General features: G+C 41.6%; 1 protein-coding gene across 4 annotated transcripts in view; it reads left to right on the forward strand.

Annotated features, from left to right (window-relative positions):
* Positions 1 to 878: 878 nt before the first annotated feature.
* Positions 879 to 20,889, forward strand: part of CACHD1 (cache domain containing 1) — a 237,184-nt gene continuing 217,173 nt past the window's right edge. For 3 of the 4 annotated variants that reach the window (XM_044430088.1, XM_044430091.1, XM_044430090.1), the window contains exon 1: positions 879 to 1,472. In XM_044430088.1, coding sequence (XP_044286023.1) covers positions 1,233 to 1,472 — 240 coding nt within the window. In that variant the 5' untranslated portion in view covers positions 879 to 1,232. The remainder of the gene's footprint in view (positions 1,473 to 20,889) is intronic. The other variant, XM_044430089.1, reaches the window with a different exon arrangement.

Here is a 20,889-nt window from a genome sequence, read left to right on the forward strand (position 1 = left end):
AGGAGAAGGCAATCATGCTAGTGAAAGTCAAAGGTAGAAGAAAAAGATGACCAAATATGAGATAGATTGAATTTATAAAGGAAGCCAGGACTTTGAACTAAGAAGAGCTGAGCAGGATATTTTTGAGGGCATTTGTGAGGTCACTGTAAGTCAGAGATCACTTGACAGATAACAATTTAATAAATCCACCATTTCCAGGGAAAACTGGAAACACAGAAGACGAGTTGACAAGGCAAGAGCAGTAGCATGGGGTGGGCAGCTTGTATCCCTGCAGATTCTTGGTCTACAACTCCCATGATCCCTCACCATTGCCTCTGCTGCCTAGGTCTGATGGGAGTTGCAGGCTAAAAAAAATTCTTGAGATCGTTCTGGTTGTAATAGCTATAGCAAGGATCCTCTCGTATTATATAGACTGCAAATCAATCGTGCATAAGCTTTCTGGGCGGTGCGGAATGAATTCGATGCCTGATGCAATACCACAAACAGGCAGGTAATACTAAGTTAGAAGCACGGGGGTGGCGTGTTTGTTTCTTTGTTTGAAGTTGAGCAATAGTGACACGCTCAGTCGATCTTCGCAGTCCATCAGGTGAACCAGGCTGCGGCTGCAGCTCTCGAAAGCTTTGAGGAGTGCTTTCCCCAAAGGCAGGCGCGCTGTGGCAGGCTGCCTCTTTCGGCTGGAAAGTTTCCGACTGTCTTGGGAAGGGGCGCCATTGGGGAGCGCGCAAGTCTTTCCCGGGATCTCCATTCTAACTGACTCATTGTTGTGCACAAGAGCCTGCGCGCAGCTTGGTGGCACCAGACACCTCCCTTTCCCCCTCGATGACTCCAATCCCGGCCCTTCTGCTCCTGCTGCTCTTTCTTCTCCGCAGTTTGTCGCTCTCCGCAGCCGCCGCTGTTTTCAGTCGGCAGCCGAGCCAGAGCTCTGCCAGTGTCCCTGGGGCTGGAGCGACTGGCTGCCCGTCTCGGGGAGGAAGCTCACCGGACGTTCGTCTTGGCTGGGTTGGCCCATTCGCTTGGCAGTAGGTCCACGGAGGTTTCGAGAGCTCGACGGCCCTCGCATGGAGAGGTCCGCCTCTCCCTGGAGCCCCGCGGCTTAGCGTCCTCCTCCGCCTCTTCGCCCCACAATCCTACGCCGAAGTTTGGGAGGCTCTTGGGAAAGTTTGCGCGCCGCGCTATACGCACGGAGGTGCCACAGTCCCCACCAGAGCGCTTCCCAAGCGGCCCCCAGCATCATGGCGAGCAGGCCGGCAGTACTGGAGAAGGCCGCCCAGTCGGCTCGGCGTCCCACCGGCTCGACGCTCCCCTGGAAAAGAAGCAGTGCTGGTCAGCGGCCCCTGTGGGTCGTCTATATGGCGCTTTTCTGGAGGCTTAGCGCCGCTGAATCGGAGTTTTCCATTTTGGATGAGGCGCAAGTTTTAGCCTCTCAGATGAGAAAACTAGCCACGGAGGAGCTCGGGGTAGTCACCATGCAGGTAATTTCGCCCCCCCCCCCCATCTCTCTTCTGTTCGTTCTCCCTCCAACTCATTTTCATTTCTCTCCTCAATCTCCCCTTTTATTTTCTTTCTTCCTGGTTTTTCCCTTTCCCATTAACTTCATCTTTTCTTCCTGTTTTCCTGTCACTTTCCTTTCTTTTAACGTTCTTTCTCCTTTAAAATCATTTCTCCTACTCTTCCTCCCTCTTCCTTCTCGAGTGGGAAGAAACGAGTGTGCTGCTGCTTGCTGAAATCTGCATTTTGGATACTTGAAATCTTGATTGAAAATAGCATCCCACTCTCCAAGTTCAGGCAGTTGGAGTGACCTCTTCTTGCGGCGCCTCTCCCCACCCTCAGCGGTGTGGGGCACCAACCTGGCTCTCACCGTTGATATAGGGCGGGAACGGGGAATCGGCTGGAGAAACCGGGTAGCAAGAGTTGGTGTTTTCTCACCAGTTGCTGACTTTTGCTCACAGCGGGCTCTTTACTGCTCCCACAGAAGAGCATCGATGAATGTTGAAACATGATCCCTCTGTTTCAGGGGCTCTCCCCTCCCAGGCAGGATACTTTCGGTGTGTGGGGGGACGGGCTGAAGGAGCGGGAAGAATACTCTTCGCCCTTTCCCAAATACCTGCTTCATTTGAAGTGGTTATGGAAATCCTTGTTAAATCCAAGTTTGGCAGATTTGAAAAGACTGAATGAATCTAACCTCTGAACTCTGGAGCTGTAATTAGTAACTAAGGCAGCCGATTTTGGAAACAGTGGACTGATCACTGATTGATGATCAGCGGCTGATCAGCGGCACTTGCTCTTGGGGCCATTTTAGTGACAGTTTTCTAGAGAAAGAACATATATTCACAGCATGATCCTGTACATGTTTAGTTTACTTGGAGGTAAAGCCCATGCAGTTAAGGGCTTTCTTTCAAATTAATAGAGCCTAGGATTGAATCCTAAAATTTTGACATTTCTTATTCAGGCTTCTGTGTGGTATAATTATATTATTTAATATATAATTAAAACTGATTGTTTCTTCATGGGGGGGGCGGGGTTGAGGGCCTAGTTCCAGATTGTTATGCATTTGACATTTTAGGATTTTATGCTCCCCTATATTTTTAAGCTGCACACAAATTCAGAGTGGGGGAGCAGGGGGAAATACCAAACGTTTAAATGAAAATATACAGAATAGGAATAACTTAGGAAAATTGGTTTAACTATTTTGCTGTTTTTCTCTAGGAGCCCATTGTCCGGCATGGGATAATTTGCTCAAATTCAGAGGGAGCCAGATAATTAGTAATTGTAGCCTACCTCTGCTTTTGTGGTTGCATATTAATAGCAGTGTGACTATTGTGCTTTCTGTAAAGGAGGCTAATAGCTATGTTACAGCAACCAAAGGCAACCTTCCCTGGCAAAAGGTGAAATTGGATCCCAAACACTGGAAATGCCACCGACCAGTACCTTGCAAAAGCAGTTTTAAAAGCCTCCCATAAAGAAAAGAAGACACTTCTATGGAAGCAGCAGGGGTCTGTGCCCAAATGGCCCTTTATCTTCTTCAAACCCACTCCCTTCTGCTATCTTTTGAAATATTGTTTTGGCTCCCTCCTAGGGTTTGGGCTTTGTCAGTGCTTCTCTTCTCTTTTAGCAGTAAGGATCCATGCATTGAAATAACTTACCTCAACAATGTAGATAGTAGTAAGTTATTGATATACTGAACTATGGAGAATTCAGAAGTCACTTTTGTGCTTCCTTTAAGAGCTAATGCTGCATTCTCCCCCCACCCTCTGCATATAATCTGTACATTGTGCAAATTCCATCAAAGAATATTACTATTCCTCTGTATGCAGTATGGTAAAAATGAACTTTCTCGGTGTATGAATTTTTTTCCTTACTAGTATATGTCTGTATGCATTTTGAAAAATTAAGGCACATTAAATATAAATTGAGCATGTTCTCATGTTAATTCTTTGAGTCACTAAGAATTGTATTCCTTAAAGGATTTTTTTTGGTTTGAAAAATAATGTTTGATGCTTATTGGTAAGTGTGAAGCCACATGCCATCAACACCAGATATTTTAATATTAATATAGTGATCTGTGCTCTTAAAAAGAAAAGCTTTTTGTTTTTGGTTTTAACGTCTGTTTCACTGTGAAATGGGTAAAGGCAAATTTACTATTGTTTTTGAAGTTACTTTATAAAAGGAAATACAATGAAAATACTTTAGGGTACTGATTTCATTGACAACCTTTCCACCCAATCAATATGTTTATGTATGGGAAGTCTTGTGACACTCAAATGTTTCCATTGTCCTGAAGAGCTATAGTTTGTAGTATGCTATGATATAAGATTGCCCTGTGGCCTGAGAATATAGTCAGGTGTCTGCTATAATTACAATATATAAAAAACCCAGAAAATTTAGAACAGTAAAGGATATTTGCATACCTCCATTAGGAGTCTACACCTAGCAGTGGAGGCAGTGTGGAAGCAGAGACCAACTGAAGGAGATAAAAGGATTGACAACTGCCAAGCCTGGAGAAGAGTGAATAGTGGTGTAAGGAATGTAGAAACAAATGAGAACCAGATAACAAGAATTTTTGAAAGTAAACAGCTGTGTAGCTATTTCAAATGTGGGGTAAAAAAATCAATTGGGGGCTGAAAGAGAATGAAATGCTCTCTGTGACTGAAATAAAACTAGAATTCTAGATGAGAAGTCAGGATAGATGCTTAATGGCAATGGAATTAGATGATGTCCTTTAAGCTGGAGGTTTTGATGCGATCAGAATTGTCAGTAAAATGAGAAGCCACTCCCAAGTTTATGAGACCAAGGATGAGGGGTAATCATTGATTTGAGGTATAAAAGGGCTTTCATTCCCTCTTTGAGGAACAGTAAATTTCATTTCAGCCACAAGTTTTTGGTATCTCAATATCAGGAAGGATTTGTGAAAGCACTTGGGAGACTCTTTTGGGTACATTTGAATCTGTGGTAATTAGGATTGGTCATGAGGTATTTGGGAGGGAGCAGCCAACCTCCAGACCCCCACTTAAATGGTCCAAAATCCTCCACCCAAAAGGAAGAGAATGGTTGAAACAGAACCTCTAAATGTTGTTAAATGAGCAACAGCTGGGGGATACTTAGCCTTTGAAGATCTTGCAATGGGTGCAGTTCTATGATGGAGGGCAAAATATTTTTGTGATGCCAAACTTTTGTTAGAAGCGGCTGTATCTTCGATGTTTTGCTACTCTTTTTAGATAATAGCTGGCAGGTTTGTTTCTTTTATAGTTAAATAATTATTGCCATTCTAATATCCAACAATGTGAAGTACTGAACTTGCAATTTTAATATACACATTACAATTATTCCAAAATATGTCTAATAGGGAGACACATTTGTTTATGGAAAAATACATCTGCTGTACAGAGAATGCAGATGGTAGCAGGAATGCACTGTCCCAAAATGGCAAGATTCAAATACAAGTGGTTTTCATTTTCTTTGGTACAAGGTATTAATGATTTTTGCCTTCAGTGTGGGGCATTAAATATAGATGTATTCTTTTGCAGTTAGTATAGCAGTGTATGATGCCTGATTAGTCCTATACTTATTAAGCATACTACTTATCCTATTGTTGTAATCAAAGTAAGGAAAATAATCAGTTGCACAGTGTGATTATAAAATGTATAAAGGATTTTCTAGTTTAATGTATTTTATTAATAGCTGTAAAATATTTACATAGTCAAGAATAAGAATCATGATGGGCTTTGATCACTGCCATTATCATAAGCAGTTATATGAAATCTAGTTCTGTTTGTAACAAGTTGGAATCCTAAATACTCTTACTACAGAGTAAGCTCATTGAACACAACCGGGCACAATTCTGTGTAAGCTTGTGCATTGTGTTACTTGTCTTGTATTGTTGATTATAAATGAGAAATTATATCTGTCTCTGCAGTGCAGTATTTGTAAGTAGGTACAAGATAACATCATAATTTTTAGAGATATCCTCAGTATGTTGGTGTTTTCCTGTAATACAAATGCGATTTGGTGCTGAAGTAATTTTATATTGCTGCATCAAGACATGCTAGGCTGGTTGCAAACAGCCTAGGAAACTGGAATATATTTAAAATTCTGGGTGAAAACATCCTAGTTTAATTGAAATTAATGTGAATATTATTATTAGAAATTTGCTTGTTCAGTCTATGAGCAGTAATCTCACTGATGTACCATATGCTGACTTACATTGAGCCTGAGTAAACTACTGAGTAGACAGACTGTTAGTCATTGCTATTTGATAATTGTTTTGGAGAACAATAGTGGGGTTCAGGCATGCATATACAATCACCTATTTATATCGTGTTTGAGCCTCTCAAACAATTGTGTGCAAGATTTTCTTTGAAATGTATTGTGCTTTACATTGGTATCATACAATATCAAAGTACTTACCAGTTTTGATTAATCTCTGATATCACATTCAGATATGTAAGCCATCACTTGATACTGCAAGTACAAAGTGATGCATGTACTTGTGGACTCATAGTAAGAACTGCACTATTACATTACATGGGAGATATCTGTATCTGACTTTTAAAAAAAATGAAAATCAGCTGCAGGACTACTAGCTTGATTGGAGAATAGTTGGAATGGCTACCTTTTCCACTTTGGGTTTCCTTCTGTTGAAAATGTAACTTGCCTTTTCACCTATGGAAATCAACCATCCCATCCTCATTTTTGAATGGAAAATTGCCAGAGAAGCTTCTTCCCATTCTTCTGATGAAACTAATAATCTCTTGGAACTGCTTTTAATTAAAAAGAAAAAAAAATCAACCTAGACCATGTATATGCATTGGATTTTCCATCTAACATATAGTTTGTTCCTAAGATTATTCACATCATTTCAGGACTCTATGGAACTGGCATGTGGTGGTCTCCTCTGTATGCAGAAGATTTTCCACAGATTAATGTAATAATTGGTTGCTAGTTTATAGCTAACAGTGGCTGTTTAATTCAAAATGCTCTAGTGGAACATGTTTATCATTAGTACTACTAAGTAGCATTTTAAGGATAACGTCATCTGTGCAAAAGATGTCAATCAATCAATAATAAATAAAATCTTTTGTCAATGATTGTCGATGATTGTCAATCAAAAGCTGCATACTTCTTATAAAATAATTGGTTTGACCTATTTTGTTAGAACCCTGAAATTCCAATATTTTGGGGCCATACCTGTTATTTCCTGAACAGCTTGCAACTTGGGAATTTCTAGTTTTCATGGTACTGGTTATAAGCCTGAAAGTGATAAGTGATATATATATTAAAAGATCAGAAATTGAAAAGTAGGTATCAACATTTGTGCTTTTTCAAAGTTCATGAAATCCAAACTATTTTCTGAAATATAGTAGACATTGGATAAGAGGAAAGGGTTTCCTATGAACTGGGAAGTAGCTAAAGAACAGAAAACATAAATAAATGGTCAGTTCTCACAATGGAAGGATGTAAAAAGTAAGATCCCATAAGGATCTCCTATTAGGACTGCTGCTTTTTATCTTGAGTATAAATGATTTGATATAAGGAATGATTAGTGAAGCAGTCATGTTTGCCAACACGATTAATTTTTTTGGAGTGGGAAAAACAAATGTGATTGTGACGTATTAACCCTAATAGTTGTGGACATTAGTGCTAAACCTTGCTTTTACATATACAATGGTGACATTTGAACTAGTCATAGACCAGGAAGTGGACTTACCATGTTTCCTCAAAAATAAGCCCAGGTCTTATGTTAATTTTTGCTCCAAAAGATGCATTAGGGCTTATTTTCAGGTGATGTCTTATTTTTTCATGTACAAAAATCTATATTTATTCATGTACAAAAATCTACATTTATTCAAATACAGTCATGTCATCTTCTGGGACATTGTCGTAACTCTCCAAACCCCCAATTGTGTTGCAACAGATGTACTAAATGTGTCTGGTTGATGATCTTAACTGGGACTTATGGGCATCCTGAAAAATCATGCTAGGGCTTATTTTCTGGTTAGGTCTTATTTTCGGGGAAACAGGGTAGGTTCATAGTGGATCATTTAAGGAAAAGGTCAAGCCCATAATGTGGCAGCTGTAAAAAAGGGTGAATTCCATGTCAGAGATCATTATGAAACTAAAACTCCCAGTATCATAACACTGTTATGGTGCTGCCAGTCTTGGAATGGGGATGAAGCCTAAGATCCTCCATACTGTTGTATTCCTGATCACTTTTTATGGATGTGAAAACTGGATGGTGAGGAAAACTGACAGGGAGAAAACCTATGAGTTCAAAACAGTGCTGGAGGAGAGCTTTGTGAATGCCCAGAAAGAGTAGGCACCAGGTGTCGACGTCACTCATTAGCTGAGACTAGCTGCAAGAGGTAGTGTCAAACAGGTGGCCAGAGGCAGGCGCAACAGCTGTGGCAGGTGTGCCAGGAAGGGAGTGGGCGAGCAGCAAGTGTGCATGCCAAGTGTTGGCGGTGTTGTCCTCCTCCTGTCTCCTCCTCCTCCCAGCCTGCAGCATGTGAGTGGCTGACCAAGCTGCCCTCCTAGCGCAGTGGCAGGACCCTGCTGACTAAGTAGCTGCAGGTGCAGCCAGGCAGCCGCGTGTCTGCCTACCCATGCTCCTGCTCCCAGGCTGGGCTCCCACACTGGTGGCTGCGGGGCGGGGGGAAGCTGAGTGAAGGGAGCGAGCGATGGGGTCGAGGCAGCCGAGCAGCAGCTCGAGTGAGGAGGAGAGAGAGGGTACCCGGGATTGATATGGCACTTCCTGGGGAAAAGTGGAGGAGTGGGTGCGTGGCAGGGCCCCCCCCCCAACCCAACCTAACTTGCCAAGGCTTGGCAGCGCCATGGGGGGCTCCTCAGAGATCCCAACAGAGCGATAGCCTCTCCTGCCCTTTAGGGGTCTCTCCCCCCCCCGTTCCGCCCCCTGGTAAACTTTCAAGCACTGCCGAAGCTCCTGTGGCATTGCCGGTGGCTGGTTTGTGGACGAGGAGGGAGGGAGGGAGGGAGTGCGCGTGCCCGGGCGCAAGCAATTCTGGTGTCCCCAGACTTGGGGGCACTGAACATGAACATGGCTCCTTCTCTCTGTTACTGTGTTTTTCTTTTAAGACAAAGGATGTTTTTTTCCTAAACTAAAACTTCAATATTCAGGTTTTATTGTAGTGTTGGCACTTTGTGATAAATAAGTGGGTTGCAGTTTGGGCACTCAATCTCTAAAAGGTTCGCCATCACTGTCCTAGATCATCATAATCCAGAGCTTTGCCTAGAAGCAAAAATGACAACACTGAAACTTCAGACACATCATGAGAAAGTAAGACTCACTGGAGGAGACAATCGTGGTGGGGAAGGTTGAAGGCAGAGAAGAGAAGTAAACCACGTTTGGATTTATTGACTCCATAAGGGGAAACCATAGCCTTCAACTTGGAATTGTTGAGCAGGACATGGATAGAGAGGTTTTGGAGGACTTTCTTTCATAGAATCACTGTAAGTCAAACAGTTTGCTGGCAAATAACAACAACAAGAAACACTTGGAATATGGCATACCAGGGGTTGCCAAACCAAGGCTTGGTGTGGTTCACTTCTGGGTGCCCATTTGCCACTTGCTGCTACCTGCTGCCACTCAGGAGTAGCTCTCAAACATCTAACATTTACTTTATGTAGCTTTTCTGTAGAGCAAGTCTGGCCACCCCTGCTGTATACATTTTTTGTTTCCCTGCCTTGTACAGAATATTGGATCAGAGCCAGAAAAGGTACTGAAAGGGACAACAAAATGCCACAATGAGATTTTTTTAGTTTAGAAAAAAAGTGATGGAACTTTGAAAAATTATACATGGAGAACGTGGATAAAGTGAAGTTTTTCTGCCTTTCTTATAATGCTAGAATCTCAGAATATCAAATAAAGCTGAATTGTGCATAGTTCAAAGAAGAACAAAAGGAAGCACTTCTTCACAAACAGGTTCATCATGATGTGGTTCTGGCCATGAGTTTAGAATGCTTTAAAGGGGGATGGGACAAATTTATTAAGGTTATCAGTAGATGTTACTCATGATCAGAGTCAGCATACCACAGAACATTAGTTTCTTGTCTTGTTCGTGGGCTTCCATTTAGCACTTGGTTTGTCATTGTGAACAATAGGATGCCAGACTAGATAGGGTCTAATCCAGCATGGCTCTTTTTGTGAAGGGTACATATACTTTCTGGGGTTTGCTCCAAATTGCTCCAAAAGATGGTGTTTTATTCTGTAACCAAAATAGGAATAATAGTTCCAGTTCATGCTGATTTTGCATAGCCCAGATCTGAGAAGGACAGGTCAAACTGGTATCATGGGCTTGTGGAACATTAGACTGCCTCATGTCTGGCATTTAATGAAGCAAAATCAAACTTACAACAAAGGTTCTGCAAAAATTGGGTAATTAGATGAAGGTTTTTGCTGGCTGGAGACCTAGCCTATGAAGAATCTGGTTCTCTGGATGAGACCCTGGAGCCCTCAACAACTCTGTGTGATGAATTTGCTTGGCACTTTGAGGGAAAAATCACCAGCATCTGCCTGGAGCTTGACTGCTGTTTGTGCAGTGCAATCTTTGGATGTGTCTAGTGTACCATCTGATGGTCCATTACTGGATGAGTTTCAGTTATTGAAACCTGAGGATGTGGACAAGGTGCTTGGCTCTGTCCAATTTACCATATGCCTTCTTGACCCTTGCCCATGTTGGTTGATTGAAATCTGAAGGGATTTGGCCCTGGGTCCAGGAGGCTATCAACGCCTCATTAAGAGAGCGAGTGGGTCCCTGCCCCATTAGAAGAGGCAGGAGTGAGACCACTCCTTAAAAGGCCAGACCTGGATCCAGGAGTACTGGATAACTACTGGCCCATTGTTAATCTCCCCTTTTTGGGCAAGGTGTTGGAGCATGTGGTAGTCAGGCAGCTGCAGACACTCTTGGAGGATATGGATTATCTGAATCCATTTCAATCGGGCTTTAGCCCTGGGTTTGGAATGGAGACAGCCTTGGTCACCCTGAATAATGACCTGTGCAGGGAGAGGGACAGGGGGAGTGTGACCCTGTTGGTTCTCCTTGATGTCGCAGTGGCCTTTGAAACTATTGATCGTGGTGCTCTTCTGGACAGGTTGGCTGGGGTTCAAGTTGGAGGCACTGCTTTGCGGTGGTTCCACTCCTACTTGGCTGGCCGAATCCAGAAGGTAGTTATGAGGGACTTGCTCTGCACCAAAGCGGTTGCATTATGGGGTACCACAGGGCTCAGTGCTCTCCCCCATGCTTTTTAACATCTATATGAAGCTGTTGGGAGAGGTCATTTAGAAGTTTGGGCTGAATATTCAGCAATATGCTGATGATACCTCTATCTCTCTTTTATTTCTCACCCAGGTGAGGCTGTTGTTGTCTTGAACCAGGGCCTGACCTCGATAATGGACTGGGTGAGGGTCAATAAACTGAGGCTCAATCCTGACAAGATGGAAGTACTGCTACGTTGGGGGGCATTGCCCTGTCCTTGATGGGGTTTCACTCCCCCTAAGAGACAGGGTCCACAGTTTGGGGGTGCTCCTGGACTAGGGTTTGTCTCTGGATTATCAGGTGAGCTCAGTGTCCAGGGGTGATTTCTTCCAGCTGTGGAGGATATACCAGCTTTGTCCCTACCTGGACAGACAGTCCCTGAAAACAGTCACCCATGCGCTGGTAACATCCAAAATAGATTACTGCAATGTGCTCTATGTGGGGCAGGCCTCGAGGATGGTCCAAAAATTACAAGTGGTACAGAATAGCACTGTTCAGTTGGTGACAGGAGCCCCTAGAGCAGCCCACATAACACCTATACTGAAAGATCTTCATTGGTTACCAGTTGTGGCCCGGGCCCAATTCAAGGTGCTTGTGTTGACATATAAAGCCCTAAATGGCTTAGGCCCCAGTTATCCTGGGGAGTGCCTGCACCTGTACATGCCTACCCAGCCTTTGAGATCTACACAGGGAGTCCTTCTGTGTGAGCCATCCCTTAAGGAGGTGAGACGAATGCTCTCCCCAGGGAGATTTGCCTGGTGCCTTCCTTACTTTCTTTTTGGCATCAGGCAAAGACCTTCCTTTTTAAAGAGTATTTTAATAATCAATGCCATAAGACCTTTGTTTTGTATTTTCTGCTTGTAATTAATTGTTATTTTATTTTTAATGTGTTACTGGTTTTTGGTGTGTTTTTGGCTTGTACTTGTGAGCTACCCAGAGGTGCGGTGGCACAATTGGACGCCATACAAATGTTCTAAACAAACAAACAAACAAACCCTTGTAATTGCCCACTCACAAAATTTCTATTAGTTCTTGTAGAGTAACAAATGTGCCAAATTGGAGGAGATACCATATACATTGCATTGCTGTATTATACATAGTTTGTGTATATATACAGACTTTTGAAAATTGCTGAAGTCGAAAGAAGTGTGAAGAGGGAATGATCCCTCTCTCTTGCTAGTTTGCTTTGTGTCTTTGTAAGTGCTTTGGGTGAAAATATCTGTTGGATGTAACTTTGTCCTCTAAGAATTATACCATTTGTGTAAAAGACAACTAATATTAGTTTTACTAGGTACTCAGGCTTTACCTGTGCCTAAGATATGGAAAAGGGATCATATAACTGTGATTGCAATTCCGCAACAATTGACCAAAACATTCAGCTAAAAGTATAAAGTGCCTCAAATTATATCAAATTTTAAAATCAATTAGTCTTAAATTTGACACACATTTAAAGTGTTCCATCACTGTGTAACCTGGTATCATTTGGATACATAAGTAAATGTCATGGAATAGGAGAGTTGGAAGGGCCCAGAGGACCATCAGGTCCAACCCCCTGCTCAGTTCAGGACTCCAGGTTAAACCATCCCTCTCAAGTGCCTGTTGAGTTGTAACTTGAATGCCTTTGGTGTGGGAAAGCCCACAACCTCCCTAGGTAATTGGTTTCATTGTCATACTGCTCTAACAAGAATTTTTTCCTGATAACTCTCTGGAATCTGGCTTCCTCTAACTTGAGCCCCATATTCATGTCCTGCACCCTGGGATGATCGAGAAGAGATCCTGGCCTTCATCTTTCTGACAATCTTTCATGTATTTCTGGTGTGCTATCATGTCTCCCCTCAGTCTTTTCTTCTCAAGGTTAAACATGCCCAGTTCTGTCAATCTCTTCTCATAGGGCTTTGCTTCCAGTTCCTGGATCATTCTTGTTGTCCTCCTCTGAACCCTTTCCAATCCTTTATTAAACTGTGGTACCCAACTGGACATAGTACTTCAGATGAGGCATAACTAGAGCTGAGTGAAGTGAAGGGGAACTAGTATTTCACGGGATTTGCAAGTGATACTTACATTAATGCAGCCTAAAATATTTCATTTGTCCTTTTTGCAGCCACATCACATTGTTGACTCATAGTTTGTGATATGCAACAATTCCAAGCTTCTTCTTACTTGCAGTATTCTTGAGTCAAGTATTCCCCATCTTGTAATAATACATTTGGTTTCTTTTTCCTAGGTGGGAACTTGGCATTTGCCCCTGTTGAATGTCATGCTCTTGTTTTCAGCCCAGTGCTCCAACCTGTCAGGATCATCTTGAATCTTCTTTCTGTCTTCCAGGGCATTAGGTATCCCACCAGGTTTTGTGTCATCTGCAAATCTGATCATTGTTCCCTGCACTCCCTCATCCAAGGCACTGGGCCCAGGACTGAATCCCACTTGTTACCTCTCCCCAGTTTGAGAAAGTGACATTGATGGGCACTCTTTGCGTCCAAGTGATTATGCCCGATCATTGAATAGCTATCCATTCTAAACAACACACCAAAACCTATGAGGAACTCATTCCAAAGGCAATTAGGTTGGTGATAAGTAGGCCCAGTACCTTGGAATCAGCTTCCATCAAGGTTAAGTCAGGCCTGATTTTGGAGACCTGGAAGGTTTTGAACACCTGCTTGAATTCACTGTCCTTCCCCATAATCTCTTGAGCTACTGGTTTTATTTTAGTTTTTGTTTTTATTGATTTATATTGAATCTACAATACTGGTTTTTATTGTATCCATATTGATTTTTCATATGCAGCTTAAGAGAGGGTTCTTTCCTTAAAAGTGCCCTGAAACAATTTTGAATAAATAATTATGGTTGTATATACTTGTTAATATCACTGTGTGGCTACACAGAGGGCTCAGCCTGAATGCAGTAAGAAATTTGCTTACAGTCAACTGCAGTTATAACTCTACACACAATTTTAATGTTACCAGAAACAAAGTGTTGAAGCTTGTTCAACTGAAGTGCTGCACATGGATGTGTAACCCATGGGAGCAATTTCATCAGTTGTTTGAATAAGACCATAATACTGTGCACATTTATCTGAGAGTAAGTCCCATTGAATGGAATGGGACTTTCTTCTGAGTCAACATGTATTATATTGTCCTACATGTTACTCATTTAGCCTGCAATGCCTCTCTTCATATGTGCCAGCCTGTCCTTTTAAGACTACTAAGAGAGATTCTGCTTACTTTTCCACAGTCAGTGGGAAAGAGGTGGATCACATCTCTTAATAGTGGCCACAGTACTTCCTCTCCAATAATGCTGATGTTGATGAATTTTAGGAAACAATGCAAATGAATTTTACTTTTTAAAGTATAGGGAGATCTGTGAATGTGTTGCTTTAGTAATATCTTTAATTACTTAAATATACTTTAATTACTAAGATATTACTTAGTATTCATGGTAAAGAGATGCAGTATTTTGTTAATTTAGGTTGTAGTTTGAGACCTTTATTGTAAGCTTCCTTAGGCATTTTTATGGTAAGAAAATTAAGGATAAAATAGTACTTAATGACAATCACTGGTTTTTTTTTTGGAGGGGGGTGCATCTTGAACTTTACAATAATTTTATTTCTTAAGGGCTTTTTGAATGCTTTTGTGCATGCTGTGGGCTCTGTTTTGGATCCTACAAATCATTTGTTATAAATAAATAATCCAAGTTGGGAATTGCAGGCAGTGTCAAAAACATCCACTTTAGCAGGATTATATGTGTTTTACAATTAATTTCTGATTTTGTAAAATGAGCAAACTGCAGCATGGTGTGTCCTTTTTTATTCTGTGTGAGTGTGAATGGTAGTGTTTTGTAGGTAGTATCCTCACTGTGCTGACATGTTTGCAAGACACAACAATGATGATCAGTTCTAGAAGTAACTCCAACTGAAAGAAAACATTCATTTGATAGAGGTATGGAGACAGTAATCTATAGTCCTTGGGAAAGTAAGAGAGGGACCATAGGATATTTTGAATTCCCTATTCCAAGGTGCTAGACAATCTTGTGACCTCAGAGGAAGGAATCTGAATGAGGATTGTTCTACCCCCTGCTGAGAGTGGCTATGATGGCTTCTTCTTGCCAAGCTGGAGCTCCCGGCCTTGGAGAAGATTCAAATGAGGAGGAAGGTGGTTGGCTAGGGAATGCTGGAGGGTTTTTTTTTCTTGTCAAAACCTGTACCCCAAATCAAGAACAGGAAGAGTTCCTTCACCATAAAAAATGCAAGGGATTCCAGTTAAGTTCATACATACAGTGTGGATAGCTTCAGAGATTCTGGTAATCCATTCATAGAAACTGCTTAGTATTTTGTAAAGTATTAATAAGAGTCTCTGCAGACAAAGATATTGTTGAAATTATAGCTTATGTGGAAAGAATGAATGAAACAAGTTAGCTCCTTTGCAGTATGCAAAAGCCATATCTTATGTGAACCAAAATATTTAAAAAATCAGTTTAATTTGTTTAGAATGTACTGCAAGATATATAGCAATAAAATGCTCATTTGAAAAATCTGAAGATGAATGTTGAACTGGATTATAGTGATTCACAAACATGGCAAGTATAATGAACAATTTTCCAAACATGAGAATTAGCCCTTTTTCTTTGACAATCCTGCATATATGCATGGTTAAGATTTGGCATCACTAGAGATGAAGTATGCCTTGAATCAGTAGCTCATATGAAATAGGCAAATGAATAATGGAGCAGCATTTGCTGATATTTTGATGCCATGAACATTGGAGACATTCAAGGAGTATTTTTGATATTTTGAAAAATTTAATCTGTATACACACTAGTCATGTTTAGACATCATGCTAAATCACAGCTTAGTGTGAGATGAATGAGCCTATGTGAGTGCTATTCCCCCTCATATTATTGGGAAGATGGGTTTGGAAGCTTTTGCTTCTACTTTTGCTTAACAGTGGATTATTGTTTCAACCAGACTAGCAAACTCTAGTTAAAATGCTTTGGCTTAAACAAGCTAACTCAAAATTACACAATAGATACAATATTCTGATTACTGAGGATGTGCAAAGAGGTATGGGAACCAGGAAGCAGATATTCCAGATAGTGTTATTACAAAGTGTTGGCAGAATATTTGCAAAAGATTTAACTGAACAAAGGGGAGGAATTTCAGTTGCTTGGGATCTTTGCTATAGGTTGTTATTACAGAAGTTCAGGTGGAAACTACTGTGGAGTGAATTGTGCCCTAATTCTCATCATCCATATTTTGTATGCTAAGAACTGGGTGTTGAATGTTAACAAAGGGTTGTCCATGCTTTGACAACATTTATCAAATTAAACCCATTTCAAGAGGCCATAAAATTATTTTTACCAATTATATTGAGCATTGCATTATAAGAAATCAATGTACACTTTAGTTATATTAACAGTGTATATACATCAGCTTGTAATAAAATGGACCAACTTAATAACTTGTATGTAGTTTTCTTCTTCAGCTTTGGTTCATGTAGATTGTTTGAATATCTGACTGACAGAAATTGAAACAAAAAATAAAATCTTACAGCTGATAAATGGGGCCATTTCCCCTTCAAAATGGTGCACACTACAGTAATTAGAATGGAAGGCAGTGAAGTAAAATCTCATCTATTTTACATGATTGTGTGTTGGTTTGGTTCCAACCATAACAGTCTTTAAAAAGGCAATGTAAATGCCCCAAATACAGCAGTTTTTCATCCTATTTCTCTTCCTCTCTCTCTCTCTCTTTTAAATGAAACATTTTGGAAGGATATAACAAGGCCCTGGTGGAAAAGCAGTTAATGTTGTCATGCTTAGGAGAACAAAACTGAATTTTTAATTAGGCTTCAGTGTTTCTTCAAAGTGTCAAGGCATCATTAGTGATGTAAGCCTTGTTGCATTAGCAGAGACTGACATTTCACTTCAAACACGGAGAATGCAGCTGTCCTGTGCAGATAAAAGTTGTCAAATGTGGTTCAGCAAGGTGGATGCGTAGATAATTAGCTGTCCCATTTTACAGCTGTGTTGGAGAACCCTGCCAGTCATGTTGGGGGAGAAAGAGAAAGTGAGAATTATTAACTGGGAGAAAATCCAAATAGGCCATAAAGCACTTTGGGAATCATTTCAATTGTGGCAGGATTGATAAGACGCATGTTAAGGAAGCTCGCAGAATAAATACTGTGTCTGTTAGTTAGGTGCTGCCACTTAAAAAACAACAAGAACAAAAACTAAAATGTAGATGATTGAAATGAGCACAGACTGTAATCATCGCTTCCTATATACGAGAATTGCTGTGATTGCACGAGGTTCAAGCACTGTAGTATACAATAAGATGTTTGAAAGAAAGGTATGGCTTATACCAACTTAGATACCCTCTCAGGTTTCGTAAGACCAACTGTACTTCATCAGAGCAGAGAGTCATCTAATTTAGCATCCAGTTTTCCACAGCTGACAAATCAGAGGCTTCAGGAAAGCTGACAAGGAGTGCATGGAGGCAACAGTTCTCCTTGTCTGTTGATTTCATGTCATATGTATATCTGTTGCCCAACAGCCAACGCTCTCTGGGCTGTACAACACAACCATGAGATAATAAAGCAGACATAAAATTAGTCCTCAGTACTTAATTTAAAATCAGCTTAAAGACATTTAAAAACAAGTTGGCAGCAAAAACAAATTTAATGCAATATAACCCTTTTCAAAATACCTGCCATGGGTGCCCCCATCAAGCCACAAAGTAATTATTGATTTCCTTAAACATCTAGGTTTGTTTAAGGATGTCTTGATCAGACACCAAAAGATGACAATGTTGGCTTCAGGTAGACTTCAGTAGGGAGATCATTCCATACTCGGGGAGCTACCACTGAGAAAGCCCTATTTTTGTTGCCTCCAACTGAACTCTTCTCAGAGTTGGCACTAAGCAGGAGGACCCAGATGTTGCTTGCAGTGTTTAGGTAGATTGCAGCTGGGGAGAGTATGCCATCAAGTCCCAAGCTATGCAAGGTTTCATAGGTTAAAACCAGTACCTTGAAACAGGCTCACAAGTGTATGGACCGGTGGTGGCTAACCTATGGCACGTGTGCCACAGCGGGCACACAGAGCCCTCTCTGTCGGCACGTGAACCAAGTCACCCCAGTATCGCCCCAGCAGCCAAGCATTGGATAACAGCGAACACGGGGGCCATGTTCATGCTCAGAAAGGAGTAGCGGCACCAGGCAATGACGTCACTTGTCTGAGCTTTCGCATGGCCAGTCAATGCGCTGCCAAGGATATGAAAAATTTATGAAAAATTGAAATTTAATATCTAAGATTTAGCAAAGAGATGTTCTAATTAAGAGACTGAGATTCTTTTAATGTTGTGCTGTCCCCCCGCCATATTTGAATCTTCAGCATCATATTTAGTTGTTTGCGAAGAATTTATGAAAACAAGAGAGAGAGAGAGAGATTTGCTTGAACTGGCTGTGATTTTAGCAGAAGCCCCCACAAGGTTTAGCAGAATGTGGGGGCTTCTGCTAAAAGCAAAAGCACACCTTTCAATAAAAAGCTGTTTGTATCATTGAAAGCTCCATTATTTTGTTTTTGTTTTAAGACAAAAGATGTTAATGTATGAGTTGTTTTTTCTAAACTAAAACCTCAGTATTCCGGTTTTATTGCACTGTTGGCACTTTGCGATACATAAGTGGGTTTTGGGTTGCAGTTTGGGCACTCGGTCTCTAAAAGGTTCGCCTTCACTGGTATAGACCATCAATGTAAGCAGACCAGAATTGATGTTGTTATTTTCAGACCTAGTTATTAATCTGGCTGCTGTATATTGCACCAGCTATAGTTTCTGATTGTTCTTCAAGCTGTTTCCCCAATAACTGGTATCAAACTTCTCTGAATGGGGAGCTTCTATAGAGGCTTCTTGTCTATACAGACAGTTATTGATTGTCCTTGAAAGAACATGGCTTTGCCCAATCCTCTTTTAAAGCTGTCTAGACTTGGTTACCACTATATATTGTGGTAGTGAATACCATAAATACATTATCGATGCTTATGACTGCATTGTGGAAGCTGGTGGTGGCTTCTGCATAAGAAAATCATAAGTAAGAAAATCTATAGCTTTACATTGAGCTAGTATGTCAAGACATCTTAGATAAGCTGGAAAGGTATGGACCAGCAACCAAATCAGTGACCACATGTGGAAGTGGGGCAGGAATTTGGACTCAGTGGTCTTGTAGGCTCCTTCCAACTCTTATTCTATGCTAAAATTGCAAGAGTTTATATGATTTTGACTGAAATGAGTCTGTGGAAAATTCTGTACCTCTCTTATAGATCCCTAGATCCTAACACACATCACTTCATGAAATCATTCTGGAGAAAAGGTGCAGTAATTGATTTTAGATCCTTCACCCATTTGAATTGCATGATACTTGAAAGTGCATTCTCTTTGGTCAAAAGAAAGCAATTTCTTCACTGTTTTAGTTTGCTGTGCAGCAATGTCCATGAGTTTAAGTAATGATGCAGTTATTTGCTTATTACTGGTAAAATTTAGTGGGAGAGAAATCCACTGAACTAATGCTAGTGCCCACATACAGCGCTCTCTTTCCCTTCTTCTGATGCTTATATAATCATGACCAGATAATATTTCCCTATCACCAACATTTCCAGAAAATTTTCTCTTCTTGAGGAAGATCCAGTTAGAAGAATGTAGTCTTGGCTTAGCTAATTATAAGTGTATAGATTTATAATTTTACAAACAAAATTATTTGTTTATAAATAGTGCTTATACAGCCACAGAGTGAAGTGCTTAGATGGCAGAGAAATATGTGTAGGTGCCATACTTTGTTTTGCAAAACTATTGAATTATAACTGCATTATATTTGATCTGTCCTGGAGACTTACTTAGTTTTGAAATATAATCAAGGCTTGTGTTGTTAAATTTAAAAATAATGCAGAACAGCTATAGTGAGATAGTGACTAGTATATTACTTTAAAAAAGACAGCAACAGTTGTACATTTCAGTCATTTTGAAAAACAATAACAGGGAAAATACTAGCAAATGCTAGGGGGGTTGGTAAGTGTGTAAAATAATGTGCATTGCGTAGAATATTGATTTGTCTTTTGAGATAGATTGTTAGCTGTCAGCAGTTGATGTCCTGTGGGCCAAATCTTTGTGGCACTGTAGTTGTCAACCTGAAGCAAGAGAGTAGAAATAGCTTGCAGGAGCATTTCTCAGCAGGTCATTTGGACAGGTAGGACTTTAAGCCTTGTCATCTTTTCTTCAAACTAGTCCTCTGGTCTGTTAATGAGCCATTTATATAGAGCTAAGGTAAATAGCTCCTTCATGGATCACTGCCTTGTCATGGCGAAGGGGCTTGCGTAGCTCAATGATGCTATGAGCTATGCCGTGCAGGGCCACCCAAGACGGACAGGTCATAGCAGAGAGCTCTGACAAAACGTGATCCACTGGAGAAGGAAATGGCAACCTACTCCAGTATCTTTGCCATGAAAACCCCATGGACAGTACCAAAAGGCAAGAAGGTATGATGCTGGAAGATGAGCCCCTCAGGTCAGAAGGTGTCCAATATTCTACTGGGGAAGAGCAGAGGACTAGTACTAGTAGTGCTAGAAAGAATGAAGCGACTGGGTCAAAGCCGAAAGGACACTCATTTGCAGATGTATCTGGTGGTGAAAGGAGAGTCCAATGCTGTAAAGATCTATACTCCATAGGAACCTGGAATGTAAGATCCATGAATCAGGGTAAGCTGGATGTGATCGCCCAGGTGATCGGGCGCGCGTGGTGCGCGACGGGGCGGGTCTCGGAGGCGCCCTGCGGAGTCAAAGCCGTGGCAACGGCCAGGAGGGAACGGCCCCCCAGGCAGGAGACGCCGACCCTGCGCTGCAAGAGACGCTTCCGCTCACCTCCAGCATCACGCCGCTCCCGGGCAAGCGAATGCAGGCAGACGCACGCGGCTGCGACCTCGACGGCAGCCAGCTCCACCGGCCAGCGCGGCCGCACGCGGCGCCGGAGAGCGCCGCCTGCCAGCCCAGGTGATCGGGCGCGCGCGGTGCGCGATGGGGCGGGTCTCGGAGGCGCCCTGCGGAGTCAAAGCCGCGGCAACGGCCAGGAGGGAACGGCCCCCCA

This window comes from Varanus komodoensis, unplaced genomic scaffold (genome assembly GCF_004798865.1).
Source record: "Varanus komodoensis strain SLA01 unplaced genomic scaffold, ASM479886v1 scaffold20_1, whole genome shotgun sequence".
Lineage (NCBI taxonomy): Eukaryota > Metazoa > Chordata > Lepidosauria > Squamata > Varanidae > Varanus > Varanus komodoensis.